The following is a 23,838-nucleotide window of genomic DNA, read 5'->3' as shown; positions in this document are numbered from 1 at the left end:
TTGACCGAAACGGCCGAGCGCCAGCTCGCAGCACGAGCCACGGGGACATCCTTCAGCTGTCACCCTGTGGCCGGGGCGCTGCGCCGTTCTGGGAGGGGGAAACTGAGGCACAGGGCAGCCTTGAGGTTTGTGTTGGCAGAGCTGGTCCTAGCTGGATCAGCTGGGAGCCCTCTCCTGCTGCTCCCCACTTCAGGGGGTTTGTGTGCGCCAGGCACGGAGCGTCCCCCGGCACGTCGGGGACTGAGAGCTGCAAACGGCTGAAAATGCACGGAAAGGCTCCTGCAGGGCCACTAATTCATTTTCCAGACATTTAGGAATAACAAAATGTTTTAATGATTTCTTAGGGGAATTAGGGAGACATATTTTTGTCCTCATTAAATTTTCTCCTGTGCTACGAGAACCAAATGTCAGCTCGGTTTCCAGAACCCAGTTATCTTCCCTCCCCACCTCCCCACGCTCACACGCCTGCACGTGGATGCACACACATGCACGCCCCAAAACTGCTTCCCTGTGCTCTCTGCACTCCTCCTTCTCCTCTCTCTGCTTTCCACAGCATCCTCTCTTGCTCCCCTCCTGCTCCCCAAATCCCCCCTCCCACGGTTCATCCCCGTCTGTTCCATGTCCACATGTCTCTCGACAGGCAAACTCTTTGTGGAATACTTTCCAAGAGCCACATAAGTCCTGATTCGACATTTTTTGCTTTGAATGGCTGCTGTCAACACAAATCTCTGGCAGAGACTGTAACGGAGCCTGATTGCTCAGCAAGTATTTTGATAAGTGAGCTGGCTGTGTGTCTGTAATTACGGGAGAAAACCGTAAATCTTTTGGATATTGTTCACACAGATGTGGCGTGAAGGGAAGGGGGGGAAGCAGTAAAATGTGTTAAAAGCATAATTAATGTCATTGTTGTTGGGGATGATTTGATTTAAGGCTGACTTTGACTCGTGGAGGGATTCGTAGGGCGCTGGTGGATGTGTTTGAGCAGGTTGGCAAGGGGTGGCAGAGGAGAGGCCATGGTGGTGGAGAGGTGACAGCACTGTGGAGGTACTGTGGGTGTCCCAGGGATGCACCACGGGTGACCTGTGCTCCTCCTGGAGCCAGGCAGCAGCAGCATGGAACGTGGGCTGGGTGGAATGGCCCTGGCACCGGGATTAGCTGGTGATCCCCAGCGATACAGGTGCTCTCTGCAGCTGTGTCTGCTCAGGAGGAGGTGAGGAGCACTCAGAACTGTCCCTGTCCCTCTTAGAGCATCCAAAGAGGGCCATGGAGATGGTGAAGGGTCTGGAGAAGGAGGAGCAGCTGGGGACACTTGGTTTGTTCAGCCTGGAGAAGAGGAGACTGAGAGGAGCCCTCATCCCGACCCGCATCATCCTCAGGAGGGGCAGTGCAGGGGCAGCTCCAGTCTCTGCTCTCTGTGAGCAGGGACAGCACCCAGGGAACGGCTGGAGCTGTGTCAGGGAGGTTTAGGTTGGATATCAGGGAAAAGTTCTCCCCCAAAGGGTGCTGGGCACTGCCCAGGCTCCCCAGGGAATGGGCACAGCCCCGAGGCTGCCAGAGCTCCGGGAGCACTTGGACAGTGCTCTCAGGAATGCACAGGGTGGGATTGTTGGGGTGTCTGTGCAGGGCCAGGGGTTGGACTCCTGGATCCTCGTGGTCCTTTCCAGCTCAGGATATTTTGTCGTTCTGTGATCCTGCTGCAGCACTGCCGGTGCCACTAAAGGATGGCCAATGACGCCAGCTAGTGGTGGCACTTATATTTGTATTTATTTATTTAATTAATATATGTATAAACTGCATATGTGGTGGGTGAGGGTATGGAGCGATAGATGGGTATGATAGTGGGTGTGATGCCCAGCGTGCCAGGGCAGGGACACTGTTTCCCAGGCTGTGCCATTTGTGGGTGACCCTGCACCGTGGCCCCAGAGCAGTGCCCTCAGGTCCTGTTTAGGCACACGTGTCCCTCGTGTCACCCGTCACCCATCTGTGCTGCTGGCCAGTGTCAGGTCTGACCTGTCCCAGTGGAAGATGTGATCCATGGAGCAAGGACCACACCCCAATATCTCACATGTGGTGGCACAGCCAGCCCCACAACCCAGGGTGGTGTTTCCCAGTGGGTGGGCAGTGTGGTATTAGCTCTGTGTAGTTATTCCAGCCAGGAATTTGGTGTCTGTGCTGCCCTGGCTGTTGCAAAGGTTTGTTCTTCCCTTCCCAAAGCTCTGCTCCCACCATTTCATCCCAGGCTGGTAGCTCCAAACAGGGAACAGCACACGGAGGCATCACCCCAGCTGTATTTCACCAGCAGGGCTGCAGCTCATAGGAAGGAAAATGCTGACCTGAGGAAAATCCTTGGTGCTTTATCACTCAGATCCATTTTTCCCATATTATTTCTCATCTTGGAGGCAGGAGGAGTTGCTGGTGTGGATCAAACAGGGCCTGTCCCAGCTTTTATCTCCATGGAGGCAGCTCACAGGCTGGCACGGAGCCTCCTGCCAACACCCCCAGGGCTGGGAAGCACAGGGGGGACCCCGGCAGCCCCCGGAGAGCAGGGTTTAATTATCCATGTCCTTATCTCCACTCACATTGTTATGGGAGTTATTAATGGCTGTGGGAGCATCCAGGCTGGCTGGGACTGTGCTGCATCACTGTCATCCTGCACCCTTGGGTGGGAAACCAGCCTGGGGGATGCTGAGCTGAGGCACGCCAGGAGCTGAAGGATGCCATGAGCATCCCCAGGAGGATCCCAGCTGGAGCCAAGTGCCTGTTCCAGTGACAAAGCTGACAGCACTCAGCACCTGCCTGTGGATCCTCATGGCCAGAATCCTGACACAAACCTCTTATTCCTTCCATTCGTGGGGCCTCTGTGATGTCCAGCAGAAAGAAGGGATAATGTTCTCTCTGGAGGATGCTCCAGGAGCTTTTGGTCTTGCAGTCACTAGTCCTGGAGGGAAGCTGTGGGGTGGGATGGTGTGGAATGGCAGAGCAGCAGTGAGGCAGACAGACCCCCAAATCCCATTTGGGGGAGTGTGTGCCTTGGGATTTCTTGTTTGCAAGGAGCATCCACATGGGCATGGACCAAATCTTGCATATTTGGGGCAGGTTCACCCCAAAGTCATCTGGTGCTGTGTTTGACCCCTAAATCCCATGACATGGCCTCCTTCATCCCGCTTCCATCTCAGCCAGGGGCTTGCCAAGCAGCAGAGCTGCTCTGTGTCCCGTTCTGAGTGGAGGCAGCCAGTTGCTGGAATTATTTTCCCTCACTGTTATTGTCTTTTACCCTTGGATGCCTGCCATGTGTCCGTGCCGTACGGTAGCATGCCCAACTCCATCCCACTTCCCTGTTTGCCTAACTTTTTGACCCTGGAGAATTCAAATCTGTTTTCTTTCCTCTTCTTTTCCATGAAAAAACCCCCAACAAAAAAAAAAAACCAAAAAAAAACCAAAAAAAAAATATCCCCCAAACCTACATTAACCTGGCTCAATAGGAGGCATTTTCTTGAACTTATTAAAAAATCCAGACTTGTAAATTAATTTGTTCATGTTGTACAATGGCAGTGCAGATGGACTCATTAGCATGCACACAACAAATAATTATAGATGAATTTTTAGCTGGCCTGCTTAATGGGCTTGCTGGGTTAATTATGTCAATGTATAATTACATCAGCCCTGGGAGACATAATGGCACACCCCGCTGAGCAGACACTAGCTAATGATGGTGTAATGCTGACAGAGGGAAGACGGACGGCTCCGGATGCACCTGCTTACCTCGGCACAAACCTCCATTGTCTGTGCCCAAACCGGCCCTGCCGGAGCCAGGGTGCCAGGAGAGGTGATGCCCCCATGCCCCCAGCCCGTCCCTCCGTGCCTCGGGGCTGGCAGTGAAAGGCAGGGATATCCCCATGGCACCTGGAATGGCAGGGTGTCCCCATGGCTGCTAGAAAAGCGGGACTTGGCGTGTCCCCACGGCTCCTAGAAAGGCAGGACCTGGCGTGTCCCCATGGCTCCTGGAATGGCAGAACCCAGGATATCCCCATGGCTCCTGGAATGGCAGGACCTGACGTGTCCCCATGGCTCTGGGGAAAGCAGGACCTGGGGTGACCCCCTGGCTTCTGGAATGGAAGGACCCAGGATATCCCCATGGCTCCTGGAATGGCAGGACCTGGCGTGTCCCCATGGCTTTGAGGAAGGCAGGACCTGGGGGTGTCCCCATGGCACCTGGAATGGCAGAACTCAGGATATCCCCACAATTCCTAGAAAGGCAGGACCTGGAGTGTTCCCAAGGATCCTGGAATGGCAGAACTGAGGATATCCCCATGGCACTTGGAATGGCAGGACCTGGTGTGTCCCCATGGCTGCTAGAAAAGCGGGACTTGGCGTGTCCCCACAGCTCCTAGAAAGGCAGGACATGGGAATGTCCCCATGGCACCTGGAATGGAAGGACCTGGCGTGTCCCCATGGCTTTGGGGAAGGCAGGACTTGGGGATGTCCCCATGGCTCCTGGAGTGGCGGGACCTGGCATTTCCCCATGGCTTTGGGAATGGCAGAACCCAGGATATCCCCATGGCTCCTGGAATGGCAGAACTTGGTGTGTCCCCACAGCTCCTAGAAAGGCAGGACTTGGGGGTGTTCCCATGGCTCCTGGAATGGCAGGACCTCCTGTGTCCCCATGGCACCTGAAATGGAAGGACCCAGGATGTCCCCATGGCTTTGGGAATGGCAGAACTCAGGGTATCCCCACAATTCCTAGAAAGGCAGGACCCGGAGAGTCCCCATGGCTTTGGGAAAGGCAGGACCCGGGGTGTCCCCACGGCACGGGGAGGTGGGAGAGGGCCCGTGGAGAGCCATCCCTGCTGCTCACCGCCCATCCCGCATCCCGCAGACCCCGCTCCTGTGCTGGAGGCTGCCCGGAGCCTGGAGGATCGGCTGCAGCAGCTCCAGCGCCTCGAGCCGGAGCCGCCGCCCCTGAAGGATCTCAGCCGGCCCTGGAAGAAGCACCCGGAGCTCGGCAGCACCAAAGGTACCGCTGGGGAAGGGTGGCAGGGTACCGCGTGTGCCGCCTCTGAGCATCCCTGGAACGCAGGGCGGGTCCCAGGGCCAGGAGCTGCCCCCTGGCCACCGCCGCTGTCCCCTCCGCAGCCGTGTGACTGTGTCCCCCCGCAGAGCGCAGGGAGGGGAAGTCGCCCGCAGCCGAGCCCCCGCTCCCCGGCCTCGACGGCAAAGCGGCCGGCACAGAGACCTCGCTGCAGAGAAATGAGGCAGACAAGCAAAAGTACGTGAGTGCCGGGAATGGGGTCGTTTCGGGGCGCTGCGAGGACACGTGGCTCTGTCCCTGCTCCTCTGTCCATCCCCCTTCTCCTTCCCTTTGCTGTCTGGTTGGGAGTGGCCGCACCATGCTCAGAAACCCGACACCTGTCATACTCTCGTACTCTCCCAGTGTCTGTCTGTCTGTCTGGCCATCCCCAGTCCCAGGTGGTTTTGGGGAAGCAGCAGGCACAGGCGCAGCCGGGACAGGTCCCTCCTGTTGTCCCCTTCCATGGTATCCTTGGCTCATGGCTTTGCTCGGACTCATGGGTTGAATCCAGGTCGCTGTGTGAACCTCGTTAGATGACCTTTTGATTCGGAGGCTCTGGTGCCTTCATTGTTATTCCTTGACACGCTGCACCGGGAAACAAATGAAGAATCTTTAAACCCTAAATTGCAGATCTCTGCGAGTAAGTTCCTGGCAAGTGCAGGCTATAAATAATGCAGAATAACTTTCCCCTGATTGCTTCCCCCTCCTCCAGTTAATTACAGGTGGGGGTGGGCTGCCATGCCCCCCTCAGAGGGGTTTCAACCTCAGGCATCAGGGACCGTTTTCAACCCAAAGTGAATTTTTTTTACACTTTGGGGCAATAAACATTAAACAGGCTACCCCTTAACATTGAGGGGTAACGCAGCTTGGACACATCCTGGTATCCACTGGTGGGTCTTCCCTGGCTTCAGTGAGTGATGGGCTAGAGGAGGGGACTCTGAGGGGTCTCTGTATGATTTTGGGGGGCTGTGGGGTTGGCACGGCCACGGTGCCCCCAGTACATCCCTGGTGCCCGTCTCTCGCAGGGGCCTGCAGGAAGCTCAGGTCACCTTGGCCGCTCGGCTGGGGGAGGCAGAGGAGAAGATCAAAGTGCTCCATGCAGGTAGTGGGGCCGGGACAGGGGCTGCTGAGCATGGAGGGCCAAGCCCCCACCCCACAGCTCACCCTCCTCTTCCTCTTGCCAGCGCTGAAGGCCACTCAGACGGAGCTGCTGGAGCTGCGCTGTAAATACGACGAGGAAGCGGCGTCCAAGTAAGTTCCCAGCAGGGCTGGGTTGTGCTCAAAGCTGAGCCGAGCCGCTTTTGGCAGCACTGGGACATCTCCGTGGTGCTGCTTGAGGAGCTGGCACTTCAAACCACTGCAGGAGCATCCTGAGTTGTGGTGTGACCAAAACTGTGGGAGAAACAGAAACTCTCCAACAACATCTTTTAAGTGTTGGAGAACCAAAGCATTACTTTATTCTGGCTGGGATGTGCAACAGAAATTATTTCATCCACACACGCCTGGGTTGTGCAATGAAAATCATTCAATCACACCTGGTTTTGTACCAGACCTTCCATGTATTTGTACATAAAAACCCCGTAGAAATTCACATTCATTGGTCTCAAATGACACAATCCTTAATATTCCATCTCCTATTGGTTATTAATCCCTTCACCTTCGATGCTAATTGCATCCTCATCCTTGGGTTCTCTTATCTTATCTTTTCCCAGACCAGGTGTCTCCAATCCACCAGGGGGGAAATGTTAATGTTCCCTTATCTCCTGTTTATCTCCTGGCTACTCCCAAATCTTCCCCATGAATGGGAGTCTTTTGAGGAGAAACTTCAATTCCCCTCCCCTTGGGCAAAGGCAAACAAGCCCCTGACTAAAGTTACAAAAAAATGTTGAAAGTTGTATCATTTCCAACAACGGGATCCTTATCCCTCAGCCTTAACCCGTGTTCTGGGCTGTGTCTGTGCCCCCACACCCTCTGACACCTCTTGTTTTCTGTCTCAGGGCAGATGAAGTGGCCATGATCATGACCAACCTCGAAAAAGCCAACCAGGTGAGCCAGGAGCTGAGTTTGCAGGAGCTGGTGGGGTTGGCCCTGCAGAGCTGCTGCACGCACCCTGAGCATCTGTGTGACCTGGATGTCTGTCCCCAAAACTGATAAGGGGTTGACAGGAACCAGGATTGGGAATCCCTACAAAGCAGAGCTCAGGTTTCCTCCCCCTGGTAGGACCCCCTGCTCCATGTGTGGGGTCAAGGGTGTGTTTGGGTTTCTGCCAGGCTCCATTTGGCTGCTGGAGCTGGCACTTGTCACCTCCAGCCTCTCACAGGTGTTTTAGGGCACAACCCACGCTGTTACTGTGTTAGATTCCGTTGTAATCTCTCTTGGTCCTGTCCACTCCTCTTAATTAGTTTTATTTTATTCTGAAAATGTAAGTACAGATAAATGCATGTAGTTAATAAAAGAGGTCTGAAGAACAATTTGTGTAAATAAAACCATCCTTTTGGGTGGAAAAAAAATGGTGTCCTGGAGACGGTCTGCAGCCAGTGCCCAAGGATTTGGATCCAGAACTGTGTTAGGACATGGGGACCTTAAATACCTGGGGGGAGCTTCAATATCTGGGCTGGGCTTATGATGCTGGGAGTGGGAGTGGGTGCTTAGGAGAGGCAGAGACTGGGGCAGATCCTGGGCCCTGTGTGGGGTGGGATGAGCCACAGTTCCTGGCGTGATTCCTGTTCTTTCTCTTGCAGCGGGCGGAGGCGGCGCAGAGGGAAGTGGAGAGTTTGCGGGAGCAGCTGGCGGCTGTCAACAGCTCCCTGCGCCTGGCCTGCTGCTCCCCGACGGGCACCACGGGGGTGAGGGCATCCCCAGGGCCAGGAGCACCCCTCGGGGCCAGGAACACCCCTCAGGACCAGGAACAGCCCTGGGGCCAGGGACAGCCCAGGGCCAGCAGCCCCCCCTGCAGCTGGCAGCATCTGTCACAGCCAGGAGCATCCCACTGCACTTGGGAGCACCCCACTGATGCAGGAGCACCTTTTTGTGTTTGGGAACACCCACCAAGTTGGGGAGCAGGCCCAAAATGCCTGAGGAGTGTTTTCACCCTGAGGTGGTGGCACTGGTTGTGCCCTTCAGACTCCCACGGAGAAGGGGACATGCACCCCCACAGCACTGAAATGCACCTGGGAGACCTTTAAGGGCAGAAGGAAGGTCTGTCCCCCCCCCAGGGCTCTGTCACCAGTGTCCCCAATGCACTGGGCTGAGCCCTGCTTCCTATGGGGACATGTCCAGTGGGGAGGGTGGCCCTTGTCCCCACCGTGGGTGGCCGGGAGCTGACAGTGTCCCCTCTCCCAGCAGGACAAAGTGAACTATTCCATGTGCTCAGGGTCGAGGCTGGAGGCAGCTCTGGCTGCCAAGGACCAGGAGATCCTGCGGCTCCTGAAGGACGTCCAGCACCTCCAGAGCTCGCTGCAGGAGCTGGAGGAGTCCTCTGCCACCCAGATTGCCGAGCTGGAGGGACAGCTGGCCGCCAAGAACGAGGCCATCGAGGTGCGGGGGCTTGGGGCTTGCCAGGGGTGGGGGACACGGGCCCGGCCGTGCTGTGTGGCCACCAGGAGCCGGCTGCAAGGAGTCCCCTCCTCTGCTCCACAGAAGCTGGAGGAGAAGCTGCAGGCACAGGCAGACTACGAGGAGATCAAAACAGAGCTGAGGTATGGCTTGATGGGCGCCCGTGTCTGCCTTGCCGGTGTCCTGGCACCCGCGGCGCGCTCCCGCAGCCGTGACACGGCCACCACGTCACCCCCTTGTCTCCCTGCCAGCATCCTGAAGGCGATGAAGGTGGCCTCTGCCGGCTGCAGCCTGCCCCAGGCAAGTGCCGCAGCGCGTCCCGAGGCGCTGGCCGGGCTGTGCCAGCCCTGCCGACGGTGCCTCCGCCGCCTGTCCCCATCTCGGCTTGGCTCCTTGCAGAGCATCTCGAAGGCAGAGGAGGCCCTGCTGCTGGGGAAGGAGGCTTTCTACCCCTCCCAGAAGTACCTGCTGGAGAAGCCCAGCCTGCTGGCCAGCACTGGTAGGGACCCTAGATTCTGTGGCATCCTGCTGGGAATATCCGTGGGAATGTAGGTGGCCTGACTGTGGTGGGGTGGGATGTCACCTGGGGAAACTGAGGCAGGAGCAGTTTGGCTGCAGGGCTGTGCCCGAGCCATAGCCACAGGGACTCTAGTGTGTCTCCCTCTCTCTCCTTCATCTCTAGAGGAGGATCACTCCGAAGACGAGTCGGGGAAGGATCCACTGGGCATGGAGCAGCCGTACCCATCACCCCACCACGCCCCGGCCGATGACCCCACGTCCCCCACTCCCCTCCCACCTCTGCCTGGTCCCGGCATGGCCCCTGACGGTCCCCGGACTTTCTCGCTGTCCCCATTCCCGGGGGGCGAGCGGCTTCCAGGGGACCCCAAGGCCCCCCACCTCCCGCTGGCCGGCTACAAGAGCGAGAGCAGCAGCGGGGCACCGCCCTTCCCCTCCTCCCTCTTCGGGGCCAAAAGCAGCACCGTGCACCCTGTCCCCGTGCCAGCCACCAGTGCCACCAGCCCTCCCGGCGAGCCCTCCGAGGGCAGCGCCGGCAGCTCCACCGAGGAGGAGCAGCTGGACACGGCCGAAATCGCCTTCCAGGTGAAGGAGCAGCTGCTGAAGCACAACATCGGGCAGAGGGTCTTCGGGCACTACGTGCTGGGGCTGTCTCAGGGCTCCGTCAGCGAGATCCTGGCACGGCCCAAGCCCTGGCACAAGCTGACGGTGAAGGGCAAGGAGCCGTTCATCAAGATGAAGCAGTTCCTCTCCGACGAGCAGAACGTGCTGGCCCTGAGGACTATCCAGGTGCGCCAGAGAGGTGAGTGGTTGGGGTGGCCCTCGCCAATGGGTCCTGTCCCCTCCCAGTGCACCCCAATTCACTGGCAGCACCCTGGAGTGCTCCATGCCACGGCAGTGGTGCTCACCAGACCCTGATGTGCTGGTCCCACCAGTGGCACCCCAGGATTTTCTCTGCTGGGATGGAGCTGGCTGCCGGCTGGGATGAGGCCTGGCAAACGGCAGCAATTAACAACAACCCATGGCTGTGGAAGCTGCATCCCTGGACGTGCTTTACTCATTTATCCTGACAAGTGCCATTTAATTATTCATTAGGCTGTTCCGTGCCGTATGAATCAATGTGCTCCAGAATATTTCATTAAAATAATGAAGTTTTAGTGCTGCGGAACCTTGGCGCGGTGTTGGCACAGCCGTGGAATGGTGACTCCCATCTCTGGGGGCAGTGGCTGCTGGCCACATCTCAGCAGTGGCAGCTGGTCACTCGAGTCCCCTTGGTGGCACCAGGACTGGACAATGCACACCCATGGTCCATGCACCTGCTGTTTTCAGCCTGGAGGGCTCTGATTTATCCCCTGGATCTGATCCATCATTAACACTTCTCCTGCACAGCCAGGAGGGCACAGTGCCAGGGATGGGGACATGGTCTCTGTGCCTGTGTCTCTGCTTCTGGTGGGGAGAGGGTGCCCTTGGCTGGGATGAGCAAGGTGGTGGGAGATGCTGTGCCAGAGGCAGGAGCTGGCCAGGGCTACCAGGGCTCCCTGTGCTCTGGTAGAGACTAATTGGGAGTGACATTTGTCTTCAAACTAGCATCCCTAAAAATAACCGAACAAGAGGAGCAGTAAATACTTCCTGACATACAAGTGGAGCTTGTAAAACCAGCGCTGGTGACAAAGCTGTTATCCTGCCTCTTTGATCAGGTAGCATCACGCCACGGATCAGGACGCCGGAGACCGGCTCCGACGACGCCATCAAAAGCATCCTGGAGCAGGCAAAAAAGGAGATCGAGTCGCAGAAGGGAGGTAGGTGCAGCCATGGGGGTGGCTCCAGGGGTGGCCAAGTCCCTGCTCTGCCCTGTGGCAGCAGCACCCAACGGGGTCACAGTGGCTGGGTGCTCTGTGGCTGTGGGTCCCATCCCAAAAATTGGCTTTTTTGGGGGTGTTTCACCCATCAACATCCATGGAGAATTTTAGGGCATGTTGGAAGGAAATACCATGTGGGGTGCAAGAGTCCCTGTGCAGCAGAGTTCAGATCTGAGCTTTCAGAAACTTTGGATGCACTCTTTTCCTCCCCCTTGCCCCAAACCAGATGATTAAATGAGTATTCAGAATCCATCTGGCACGAGGAATCATTAAAGCAGCTGCTCTCACAGTCAATTACAAGAAATGAAATACATTAAAACAGGTAGTCTGCTGAGAAAGCAGAATCACGGAGAATTAAATTAGACGGGAACGGTGGAAAAACAGGCAGGGAAAACAAACATGTTTGTCTATCGCATTGTTGGTAATGGGATTTATTTTGCAATCATCAAAAAAGAAGTTGCCTTTGCGTTGGGCTGTTGAAGCTTTTGCTTTGTGGATGCTGCTGCTCCAAACCAGATCGGGACAAACCGCTTTTCTCCCACACTTCGAGCTGTGGCCACACAGTAAACGACGTGTGCTGCTCCTCGGGGCTGCCCTCACCCCTTTTCTCCGCAGGGGAGCCCAAAACGCCGTCGGCATCGCAGGCAGTGGCCAACGGGGCGAGTGGCAGCAGCTCTGAGGACGCCATCAAGAACATCCTGGAGCAGGCGCGGCGGGAGATGCAGGCGCAGCAGCAGGCGCTGCTGGACATGGAGTCGGGGGCCAGCGGGCGCGGCGGGGACGCGGCGCCCGCCGAGCGCTCCACGCTGGCCACCGTCAGCCAGAACATCGCCCCCGCCTACGTCAAGCAGGAGGAGGGCAGCGGGGGCAGCCCTGGCCCGCCACAGACGCCCCTGGCCGTGCTCTCCCCCGCCGCCTTTGTCCAGAGCATCATCCGGAAGGTGAAGTCGGAGATCGGCGACGCCGGCTCCTACTTCGACCAGCACTGGGCGTCGGAGCGGAGCCTGCTCAGCCGGCCCTACACCTCCGTGTCGCCTTCGCTGTCCTCCTCCTCCTCGAGCTACTCCAGCATGGCCAACGGGCGGGGCTGGCCGCGGGGTGAGCCCGGCGAGGGTGGCACCAACGAGGATGAGCTGCAGCCGGCGGACGAGGAGCCCCAGCGGCTGTCGGAGATGAAGGCGGAGGGAGCCGGCGCGGAGCCGGCGGCTGGTGGGAGTCTGTCCTACTACCCCACGTACGTGCCACGGACCCTGAAGCCGACGGTGCCACCGCTGACGCCGGAGCAGTATGAGATGTACATGTACAGGGAGGTGGACACGCTGGAACTGACCCGGCAGGTCAAGGAGAAGTTGGCCAAGAACGGCATCTGCCAGAGGATCTTCGGAGAGAAGGTACCAGCCTGGAGAAGGGGGAGCTGGTGTCCCCTCTGCTCCATGACCCAGGGCCTGGGCTCATTGATGGCCTTCACCAGCTCCTTCCAGAGTCTTCCTTTTCCCTGGTCTTTTTCCCCTTGGAGGACTCTGAGTCCTCAGGATCTGACCCAGCCCCAGTCTCCCAGTGGCCACCACTAATTGGTCGGTGGCACTTCCCACAAAGAGTACACAGAGCCCTTTTGGACCAGCCTCCCACCCCACTGGGTATCCCGGGGGACCCACCATCAGCACCCATGGCAGGGGACAGAGGGTCCAGACATGCTGTGGGGCAGCGGGTGGCAGTGGGTGGCATCCTGCTCCTCCTCCCCTGACACAGGAGTGGAGGGCAGGCAGCTTCCCAGCACTGGGGGAGTGCGCCCCACCTTCAGTGGGTGACACCTGCGTGGTGCCCAGGTGCTGGGACTGTCCCAGGGCAGTGTGAGTGACATGCTGTCGCGGCCCAAACCGTGGAGCAAGCTGACGCAGAAGGGTCGGGAGCCCTTCATCCGCATGCAGCTTTGGCTGACAGACCAGCTGGGCCAGGGGATCAGCCAGCAGCCCACACCCTCCCAGGGTAAGTGACAACACTGTCCCTGTAGTCCCCATGTGCCATCAGTGTCCCCACCCCTTCTGTGTCCATCCCCTGCATCCGAGTGAGTTTGTCCTGCTCCCACCCCAGCACTGCGAAGAGCTATCCCAGCCAACTCCAATACCAACACCCAGATCTTGGGAAGCCCCTTTCATCCCCAACCCCCTTCATTTAGAACAAAAATAGAAGGAAAGCCACATCAAAAATCTTGGGCTTTGTGCCTGACATAAAGCAGTAACTGGATTTTTTTTGTGTTATATTGGTGGCATTTTCTCTCTTTAATTATTCCACCACCACCATCTCCCACTTGGTAGCCACTGGAAAAACTTGGCTGGTATCCCTCTTCTCTAGAGGGCAAAGCCACAGGCATCCCCCAAATGCTCTTCCTGCTCCTGCTGGGTCCCTGCACTGTCCCCTCCTGCTGACCCCTCTGCCCTGGTGTCACACAGCCAGCCCGGCGGAGCCCCAGCCGTCCCCCTCGCCGCCCCCCAGCCCCACTGAGCACGAGAAGGGCTGCCAGGAGCCCCTCACCCTGGCCTTGGAGAGCAGCAAGGAAAACCAGCAGCCCGAGAGCCGCTCAACACCTGTGCTGGGTGGGAAGACGTATCCCAACAGCCAAGGCCCCATGGGCATCCAGGAGATCGTCGCCATGTCCCCCGAGCTGGACACCTACTCCATCACCAAGAAGGTCAAGGAGGTCTTGACAGACAACAATTTAGGTGCGGACCCTGTCTCTGCCCAAGTTTTTGGGAGCTGCTGGTGAGACTGCATGGATCCAGCACCCCAGTTCCTGTAGATGCAACACCCCTCCCAGACGTTTTTCTGTGGGTGCTCATGGGAATTCCAGGAGGATGCTGGCTGGGAAATGGGGTGCACCTGCTCTGCAGGGGGACTGCAGGGCCCGTCCCGCTGCTCTACCCCGCTAACCACCTCTGCTTCTCCTCCGCCAGGCCAGCGGCTGTTTGGGGAGAGCATCCTGGGCCTGACGCAGGGCTCGGTGTCCGATCTCCTCTCCAGGCCCAAGCCGTGGCACAAGCTGAGCCTGAAGGGGAGGGAGCCCTTCGTCCGGATGCAGCTCTGGCTCAACGACCCCCACAACGTGGAGAAGCTGCGCGACATGAAGAAGCTGGAGAAGAAGGGTGAGGGATGGGGTGATACAGCCCCGCTGGGTGGGGGGTGCTGGCTGGGGCAGGGGTCCTGGGCTGGGGGGCGAGCCGTGCCAGCTGGGTGTCCTCTCCTGCAGCCTACCTGAAGCGCCGGTACGGGCTGATGAGCGCTGGCTCGGACAGCGAGTCCCCCAGCGCCCGCTCCGAGTGCGCCAGCCCCAGCGCGCCGCCGCAGGACCTCAGCCTGCTCCAGATCAAGAAGCCGCGGGTGGTGTTGGCGCCAGAGGAGAAGGAAGCCCTAAAGAAAGCTTACCAGCTGGAGCCATATCCCTCCCAGCAGACCATCGAGCTGCTCTCCTTCCAGCTCAACCTCAAGACCAACACCGTCATCAACTGGTTCCACAACTACAGGTATGGGCACTCCTGAGCTTTGGGGTGCTGTGCCACGGAGGGGGTGTCACAGTTCCCCTTCTAGCCTTCCCCATCACTCTTCCCTAGATGGGTGGTGCAGACCCACTGGAGGTCCCCAGGTTGGTGGGTGGTGTTGGCTACCTTGACCAAGTCATGTTGAGCATCTAAAGTGGTTTCCATGCTCACATCCACCTGCTCACCCCAGAGTGGGATCCCTGCAAAGGGGGAGGGAACACCTTATGGAGGCTGCTGGAGCACTGGATCCATCCCCACAGCAGCCCAGCCCTGGGGAGCAGCACAGGTTTCATCCCTAGGTGATATTACAGTGGACAATTTGCCCACTGGCTAGAGACATGGCATGGGGCACTGGGTGGTTGTTGCCACCTCTCCGTGGTTGTGTCCCGCAGGTCACGCATGCGCCGAGAGATGCTGGTGGAGGGTGCGCAGGACAATGACACGGACCCGGAGCAGAGTGGCGGGACAGCCATCCCTGGGCGCCGGGCCCCCCACAGCCCCGATTCGGACACCGAGGATCACAAACCCGTGCTCGTGGGGGGCGAGCCCCCCTGTGCCGCTGTGCCCGTGAAGGTGAAGGAGGAGCAGGGGGATCCGGGCGGCTGGAGCCGCCGGCGGGACTCACGCAGCCCGGCCGGAGCGGCCGAAGGGACCGGACCTCCCCAGGAGGAGCGGGGGGCAGCCCCCCACGCCGCCGCCCCCAGCGCCGGCAGCCTCCCGCGGCGGGGAGGCCGCGCCGGTGCCACCGCCGGGGGACCTCCGCCGCCGCCGCCTCCACATCCCGACAGCTCCCAGTCCTCCGCGGGGTCATCCCGTTGCAGCTTGGTGGTGTCCCCAACATCGCCCTCGGCAGCTTCCTCGCCCGGCCTCACCGGCTCGGCCTCACCAGGACCGTCCTCTGCCGGGCCGGTCTCGCCCGCGCTCCCACCGGCTCCTGGCCCCCGGCTCAGCACCAGCGTGCAGCGGCGCCACGAGAAGATGGCCAACCTCAACAACATCATCCACCGCCTGGAGCGGGCTGCCAACCGCGAGGAGGCCCTCGAGTGGGAGTTCTGAGCCCCCCCGACACCCTAAATATATATATACACCCCCACACATATATATATATTTTGATAAATGCAGTGTGCACCAAGAGGTGACGAGTGGCCGGCGCTGCGGAAGAGGAGCGCCCATGAAAAAGAGGGGACCTCCCCCCCTCTATGAATCCACCCTACCCCTCTGGCTTTGTTTTAAATGTGAAAAACTGGGAACAATTTTAGAAAAGAAAAACAAAAAAACAAAAAATATTTATAGACCTCTTTTAGATATTTTAATAAAAGGATACTTTGGAATTTATTAACAGCTTAAGCTGCTTTGATATTAAAGATAGCTATAAAATCAAGATGATGTAGCAGTCGTGTCATTAAATGTACACTGAAGTCTTGTAGTTTGCCACTGGATGAGATTAAAAACAAATAAACAAAAAAAAAAAAAAAAAAAAGAAAACCAACCCACAGAAAAGACTTTTTGAGCAAAGCCATCAAGAAGCACTATGAGACTGACCAAATTTAAGAAACTTTTGCAGTTTCCACCCCTGTCTGTAAGACACTGCATCGCTTCTGCCCCAGCCAGAGACTGCATCCTAGTCCCTGAAGACTCTAAAGCCCCCGATGCCATCGAGTATGTATTTAGTTCTGGTGGTTTATGTTTTTGGAAGCCTTTGTAACACAGAATGTCCCGTGCGGTTGTATATGTTGTAGAAATGTCTGCAATAGCCTTCTGGAACAAGATGTAGCATGGTCCCAACGCCGTCCCTTGCGCTTCCTCCGGCCGGTGGCAGCTCCCATCCGGCGTGGTGAGGCTCGTGCCAGCTCCCAAAGGAGAGAAAATGAGGCAAAAGCAAAGAAAGCAACCTGAGTGAGCTTGGGCTTTTGGGAGTGGGATGGGAAAATGTCCCTGGGTGTGATGCTTGAGGATGGTGCCAGCTTGCTGGGAATGGAAATCATGGCATCCTGTTTCCTCATCCATTCAGGAAAGAGAAGGATGGAGCCTCCAAGCTTTGGCCCTGGAGCTGCAGTGCTTAAGGTGAGCGCCCAAAAATTGTGAGCCACCCACTCAGGCTGAGCCCTGCTTGGAGCTGCTCCAGCATCACAGCCCAGCACTTTTTTAGGGAGATCACCAGGGCAGGAGGAGCATCCCTTCCCCGTAGCCATGTCCCAGGTAGTGGATGTCAGTGATGCCAGGATGAGCTCTGGGATGTCACATCAGGCTCCTGCCTAAACTGGGCAAGCTCACCCCTGAGTTGGGCAAAGCATCACTGATCTTTGGCATTCCAGGGCTGATCCTGTGCAGACAGAGGAGCTCAGTGGTGGCACCATCCCGCTGTGCTCCCTGTCACCTCCCTGACCCCACCGCCTCCAGCCGGCCTCTGCTAACAAAATGCCTTTAAACAATGTGGAGTGTCCCACGCTGGGCTGCTCTGCCCTGTCCCCTGCCCACATGGCATTGCCCACCAAGGCCCTGCCAGGCTCCCAGGCGATGCATTGACTGATTTTCCACTGTAGATGTTTTTATCAGAATAGAAGGTATTTTTGTACTCGGGTGGTAGCGGACGAGCAATGCTGGGTGAGGGCACAGCTCTCCTTGCCTGCCTCTCCTGCCCACAGCTGCTCTGCCACCGTGCTGTGGAAGGTGGAGGTGTGACCACTGACTGCCTTCTCCTTTGTGTGCTAGAGGGAGCTTTAGTGGAACGGGATTTGAGGAAGCACTTAGGATAGTCCTGAGCACGGCAATCCTGTTGTATGAAAGCCAGCGGGACACACCGGTCACGTTTTTGTTAGGCTCATGTTCTGTACTTCAAAAGTTTCTATGAGATCGATGAACTTTGTTTAACAATTTTGGAAGGAACAAGTTCTGTAAAGAGCCACTAAATACAGAAGTTGGATATGACTCTGGCCTTGGGGTGTGTTTTGTCCGGAGGTGATGGAATGGGAACTCCTCTCATGCTTGCCCAGTGTTGGCACCCTCAGAAGTCACAGCTTTGCTTTGGGATTGTGGCAAGAGCTCTTGTTATCCCAGTGACTGGGGGATAAAAAAGAGAAGGTGTTAAATGGGGTTAGCCCAGCTCAGGGTGTGATCCTGCCCCATGAAATTCCTGTGCTCATCCCTGCTGCAGGTTTGCTCCTGCCCCTGGGGTAGCTCAGCATCCTCCAGCATGAGTTTCAGCTTGGTTTATCATAAAATCATCATTTACTGGGATGGTTTGGGTTAGAAGAGACCTTAAGGATCATCTTACTCCAACCCCCTGCCATGGGCAGGGACACTTTCCACTTGAGCAGGTTGCCCAAAGCCCTGTCCAACCTGGCACTGCCGATGGCACCGTACCCCAGCTTGTTCAGAGCCAGCCATCGCTGGGCAAGTCGGCAGCTTCTGACACGAGGCAGGGCTGTTTGTGTCTGATGAATTAATAAATGCATATGTTGCATATCTGTTTGAGCTTGTTTGTCAGCTAACATGTTGAGAAGGACTTATCTTTGATGGATATCTGAACGTCTGGAGAAGCTGTGCCAGCTGCCATGGAAACTGGAATCTTCCCCCTGCGGTGAAGGATGGAGCCACAAGAACCATCTGGGTGCTCTGGGTGTAACTGCACGCTGGCTGCCCTTGGCACTGCTCCAAATGCCAAATTCCACAGGGGGATGCCTGCCTGGCCAGGAGCAGGCTCCACACTCTACAGGCTCTTGGTGAACAGGTGACCTTGACTGGCTTCGTGCCTCAGTTTCCCCAAGAAGTGATTGCCCAACCTCTGCCAGATCCCGTGTTAAAGAGAAGATGGAGACATTCATGCAGGTGGGATATGTGGGCAGGGACATGGGGACATGCTGGCCACTTTCACAAGGGCAGAGTCCTTGGTCCCTGTGTAGCATCAACAAGGGGACAGAAATTTTGTCCTGGTTAAGAGACGCCCTGACATGGGACCACCCTGGCACTGGGTGTCCTGATGTTCCCAGGGTGACCCCATCCCATCTCACGCCATCCCTGCAGGCAGATATGGGGCTCCAGGGCACTGCAAGAGCCTGGTATTGACTATGTCCCCTTCAGGTGACACAGTCCCTGAGTAGCCCCACAGACATGGTGGGCACAGAAGGAGGACTAAAATAAAGCATTAATTCCCACCTGGACCCCCCTCCCCAGGGGTTAGAGACACAAACAAGGACCATGGATAGGAGGGAACAACTTTTATTGTAGAAAAATCTTGTGCCTGTCCCAAGGGAGCAAAGGGAGCTGGAGCCACCCAGCCCTAAGCCAGGGCACCCTGACTGCTCCCCCTTGCTCCAGGGTGGTTCACCCCACCTCTGGGCCAGCAGCTTGAGTTTCTGATGTGGAAATAAGATAGAAACACAGGCATGAGACACCAGCTTCGCTCTGGTTTGGCACATGAATCATTCCTCACGCTCTGCTGCTGACACACACGTTCCCATTTGCCACCACGAGCGATGCTTCCCCTTATTGAGCTGGCACGGGGATGATGTGCTGTCCCAAAATATCCACCAGCAAAGAAGTGCCTGAAGCTGCTGAATTCCCCCAGGGTCTGACCCCTCCCATATTTGCCATCCAGGCTGCAAGCAGCAATTGCTCCCTGTGAAATGCCCAGGGCTGGGTGTCACCAGCTCCCCTGAGCGTGCGGAGCTGCTGCTGCCATTAAGGAAGGGCTGCACTCGCTGATATTTTCATGTCAAACCACATCCTGCTGGAGCAGAGGGATCTGGCAGAGCTCAGCCGACCTCAGCCTTGTGCTGGGCCAGGAGGGGAAGTTGGTAGCAGGCTCTCCATTGTGGAACCCACACAGGAACCCAGGCGGGCGAGATCCCATCACAATCCTCCTCCAGAAGTTGTCAAGGCATGATCCCACTGCAAGAGCACCAAGAGGCCCCAGCAGAGCCAGAGCAGCAGTCGATTTCCAGGAGGCCTCAGTCAGTGAGTGGTTTGTAGTTTGCTCGTGCTGAGTGGAGCACCCCAAACCCACATGGGGGCATGGCTGGAGGGCACCCCTGTGGTGCCCATTTCACCATCACAGAGCAGCACTGGTGTCCCTTGCTGCCCAGCCCTCATTGGCACCACCAGCAGGTGTCCATCACCACCACAGCCAGGTCTGCACATCCCGGGGTGAGGAGGGGACAGGGCCAGCACCAAGGATGGCCACCTGCCCCAGCTCCTGGTAGGTTCCCAGGGCTCAACCACAGCTCAGGGCTGAGAGCCACGCCGCTTCTGCTGCCAGTCCTGCCGCAGCCGGGCCACCTCCCGGCTGTACTGCTCGTGCAGCCGGCAGAAGGTGGACGGGCTCTCTGCCACGGCCGCCTCGCCGTTCATCACCCGCCTGCGCGGCGGCAGCGGCGGCGGCCGCGGGGTCCCCTCCTCATCGTGCCCACCGCAGCTAGAGGTGTCGGGCGGCCGGTCCGCACCCAGCACGTTGTTCCACACGGCGCAGCCGTTCTCCTTCGGCACGACGGCGGGCAGAGCCGGCAGCCGCTCCTGGGACTGCTCCAGCCCCGACGGCTTGGGCTTCCAAGGGCCGGGAGCGTCCTGGGAGCCCCCACATCCTCCGGGCAGCCCCTGGCTCATCTCCTGCAGCTGCTTCTCCAGCTCCCGCACCACCAGCCGCATGTAGTCAAAGCTGGCTCGGGACAGCGACTTCACCCACGACTCCATGGCCGCCTGGCTCTCCGCCGCCAGCACGTAGGTGCGGGACTTGCTGCCGCCAAAGCGGATGGCGAAGGCGAAGTTCTCGGCTGAATCGCAGAGCTCCACATTGCAGCCCTCCAGCACGATGACGCCCACGGGCTCCCGGCTGTCCCGCTCCTCGAAGTAGAAGAGCATGTTGCCCTTGAGCACGAACCAGCGGCGGTGATAGGCCGTGTGCCGCTCGCCGCGCTTGTAGAGGAAGCCGGAGTTGTCGGCCGGAGAGTCGCAGGTGGCATAGAAGGCCAAGCTCCGCTCGTTCAGCTTCATGGCTCCGCGCCCTGCGGGGACAGAGGGTGCTCAGCGCAGCGCCTTAATTGCACGGAAACGAACCATCGCCTTTTTGTTCTTGCTGGCAGCAGCCCTGGCGCCCAGGAAATGGAGCTACTGAATAAACAACACCGGGATACTTGGGATAAGCCCGCTCCCAGACAAGGTGCTGAGTCCGGCGGATGCCGGGTGGGCTCTGGCTCCCCAAGGCTCAGTGGGGACGAGGTTCCCCCCCCCCCCCCCACCACCCCAGTGGAGTGTTTTCCCACGGAGGAGCCCCAGGCAGGGCCTGTCCCGGTGCCCCACGTCACCTGCACAGGTGACCTTCCCGCCGGCGCCGTGTTTTCCGTGTCGCGCCGCTCCTCCCCGCGGCGCGCAGGGAGCGTTTTGGCCGGCGCCGTGGATCTGGCTGCCGCTCCAGAGAGCCGTGGCCATGAACCCTGTCACCAGGGCAAGGCCACCGCTCCTCTTATCCCCTAATCGCTGGTGGCTTCGCCGTGCCAGATTTTGCACTCACCTGGACTCTTACCTCCGGTCTGCGGCGGTCACCAGCATCAACGACACGCGAGTGGCCGTGGTGGTCGTGAGAGCGCTGGATCCGGGGTCGGATGGTGCGAGGGGGCTTTGGGGCACCGCTCCCTCACGGTCACCTTTGTCCTCGGCTCCCACCGCCCCGGCCCGCCCCGGCCCCGCGGGCGGAGCGCTGCTCCCGCCCGCCTCCGCCACCGCCCATCCCCGCGGCCGCGGCCGGGAGGGAGGAGCTGGAAAAGCGCTCCGGAGCTCGGCCCCGGGGCAGGGAGCCCCTGGCTAGACCCAAAACCCCCGGCAGATCACGGCTCCGGGCACCGGGATTGAGGGCTAGACAGCAGCGGGGAGAGCGAGGGGGGAATGGGCGAGAGGTGGGGGCACGCATTGGAGGGTGCGGGGGATATGCACATCCCGGGGTGAATGTATGGGTTTACTCAGGGATGTGCACGTGTGTGGGAAACCCAGGAGTTTAGTCCTGAAGGTGGCTGCACAACGTTGAATTTTTGAGCACATTTCGGAGGGAAAGAATTGGGATTCTGGCAGGATCTGGCAGGGAACGGGCAGAGGTTGGTGGATGAGGTGGGCAACACAAGCCCCACAAGGAGGGTTGGTGGCAAGATGTGGACTGGTCCTGTGTGGGTGGGGGATGCTGCAGGGGACCAGGCTGCAAGTCCTGGCTGCTCTCCTGACCTTCCACCCATATCCTTGGGCCACAGACAAGTGTGGGGTGGTCTCAGTGCAGAAGGACAGAAGAAGCTGAGTGGGGACAAGCCTCCAGTCTGACTTCTGCTCTTGGTTGGCCTTCCAGGCTCACAGGACCACCTTGGCAGTGTTGCTGTCCTCACCATGTCCCAGTAAATACCAGCGTTAAGGATTTGCTCTTCTTATCACTGTCCCTTTCCTCCAGTTTCTTCATCCTCCTGCTCTGCTCCACAGCCATGTGTGCATTTTGGCAATCAAGGCACTGTCAACAATTTTACAGGTCCCCATCCCAGAAACCCTGCTGTCCCTGACCTCTGCCACAGGTTGTGGTTCACTCCCCACCCACAGATGCCCTCATTTCCTTGCACAACTGCTCAGGACTTTATAATTTTCTGCTTGTGTCAGAGGTTTTCAGTTCACCAAGGGTTTTCCTTGTCACCTGCAGGCTTTCACTTTCAGGCTATAAAAAGGGATTTAAACCTACACTAAAACCATTTGGGCTTTATCTTCCCTCCTGAGCAGAGCAGCTCTGTTCAAGGTCGCTGGTGGGAAGTCTCAGGGCTCTGCAACACTTATCTCCCTGCCTAGCTCAGAGATGCCTTTTCACACGGCAAGATTAGAATGGGAAGGGCTGTGGGGAGAAGCAATATCTTTATTAGAGCAGCTCGGCTAATTGGAAAAAGGCAGCAGTGCTCCCAGCTCTGCTTTCCTTTCCTGGGACTCCAAAGCCACGTTTTCATCTTGCAGAGGTTGTTCCTCCTCCACAGCTGCTCTGGAAAATCATCCCAATTCCTCAAAAACACCGGCAAAATTCCCCTGTGGATTTTTGCTTCCCATTGGGTCTCTTTTGGGACAGTCACATGTTGCTGCACCAGCTCCAGGACTTCCCTTTCTGAGCGGCTCCGTATTTTCCCTGTTGTCCCCCAGCACCCCCCCAGCAAGGAGCCCAGACTCTGTTCCTCAGTTTCCCCTCAAATTTTGATGGGAAAAATGGGAAAATTAACTCCCATGTTGAACTTGCCCGACAACAGAGGGAAAGGGAAAAGAAAAGGGTGTGAAAGGAGGTGAGGGGGTGCCAGGAGCATTTCTGGACATGGGATGCCCTTGGCCCCCGCTTCCAGCTGCTCCCATGACTGGTGACTTGCTGTGATTACACAGCGGCGGGTGCTGTCGGCTCAGCGAGAGCAGCGGGAGCTCTGAGTCACCCCCAGTGCCGGGAATCTCGGGGTGCTGGGGGAACGGGGTGCTCTCTGATACCCGGCTCTGTGCGGGTGCCCGGCACAGAATCATCCCCCGGGAACCCAAATGGATCCCGAGCCGTGCCTTGGCGTTCAAGGCGAACAAGTCCTGACTGTCAGCGAGACGCGGGCGTGGGGCGGGCGCCTCTCGGGGTGCGGAACCTGCCCCGTCGCGGGGTTCCCGGTCCCAGGCCGCCTCCAGCCGGGCACAGGGACACGCTGCCCCCGGGCCCCTCCGGGCAAACGGAGCCGGGCGGGGAAGGGCCGGAGGCGGCGGCTGCAGCGCGGGGAAGGGCCGGGAGAGGGCGGCGGGAGCCCGGCCACGGCGGCCGGAGCGCTGCGGGGCTCAGCGGGGACGCGGGGGCAGCCAGCCTCCGTCACTGCCTCCATCCCGCTCCATCAGCACCCCCCTGCCCATCAGCACCCCCTCCACAACCAGCCCAACCATCCCTAAATCAGTACCTCCGTTACCATCTCCCCCCGAGCCAGCCCTCGGAAGGGACACGTAGAAGCCAGGGTAAGATTTTGGGGGGCATTTTCCAGATCAGCCCAGACCCCCACAGCCAAGCCTTTCCAGATGTCGTAGCCCCCTCCGGGCAGGTTGGGAAGGACAATACCTCGGTGTGGGATGGAAGAGGTCACCTGAAACCCACCACATCCCGCCTGGAGGTGTGCAAATGAGCCACTTCCAAACCGCCCCACCCATCCTGAAAACAGAATGGGCCAGAGCAGAGCAGTTAAGGAGGGAAGTGGGAAGGACGGCTGGAAGCCGGTAAAGGGGTTTTTACACAGCAGAAGAAAGCAGCAATGGTTAAAAGCTGAGGGCAGCGCAGAGCGGAAGGGAAGCAGCA

General features: G+C 58.2%; 2 protein-coding genes across 3 annotated transcripts; one reads left to right on the top strand and one right to left on the bottom strand.

Moving 5' to 3' along the window:
• The first annotated feature begins 485 nt into the window (after positions 1–485).
• CUX2 (cut like homeobox 2) lies at positions 486–15,772 on the top strand. The gene is made up of 18 exons (XM_041489097.1): positions 486–777; positions 4,877–5,014; positions 5,158–5,266; positions 6,094–6,170; positions 6,253–6,319; positions 7,066–7,114; positions 7,810–7,914; positions 8,411–8,605; positions 8,708–8,766; positions 8,875–9,122; positions 9,306–9,941; positions 10,837–10,938; positions 11,614–12,389; positions 12,825–12,984; positions 13,449–13,718; positions 13,950–14,138; positions 14,243–14,516; positions 14,924–15,772. The coding sequence occupies exons 1-18, from the start codon at positions 486–488 to the stop codon at positions 15,585–15,587; spliced, it is 4,410 nt and encodes a 1,469-aa protein (XP_041345031.1). The 3' UTR covers positions 15,588–15,772.
• A 2,970-nt stretch (positions 15,773–18,742) lies between these two features.
• Positions 18,743–23,767, bottom strand: PHETA1 (PH domain containing endocytic trafficking adaptor 1). Of its 2 annotated transcripts, none has more exons than XM_041488926.1 (2): positions 21,037–23,767; positions 18,743–20,530 (listed from the first exon to the last, which is right to left on the bottom strand). In XM_041488926.1, the coding sequence occupies exon 2, from the start codon at positions 20,517–20,519 to the stop codon at positions 19,755–19,757; it is 765 nt and encodes a 254-aa protein (XP_041344860.1). In that variant the 5' UTR covers positions 20,520–20,530; positions 21,037–23,767; the 3' UTR covers positions 18,743–19,754. The 2 variants fall into 2 exon arrangements, with proteins under 2 accessions (XP_041344860.1, XP_041344861.1); XM_041488927.1 differs by having other exon boundaries at positions 21,049–23,767.
• Between the last annotated feature and the right edge of the window lie 71 nt (positions 23,768–23,838).

This window comes from Pyrgilauda ruficollis, unplaced genomic scaffold (assembly GCF_017590135.1).
Source record: "Pyrgilauda ruficollis isolate IOZ18807 unplaced genomic scaffold, ASM1759013v1 scaffold9, whole genome shotgun sequence".
Taxonomy (NCBI): domain Eukaryota; kingdom Metazoa; phylum Chordata; class Aves; order Passeriformes; family Passeridae; genus Pyrgilauda; species Pyrgilauda ruficollis.
Note: the sequence above shows the minus strand (reverse complement) of the source record. Positions and strands in the feature narration are given on the sequence as shown.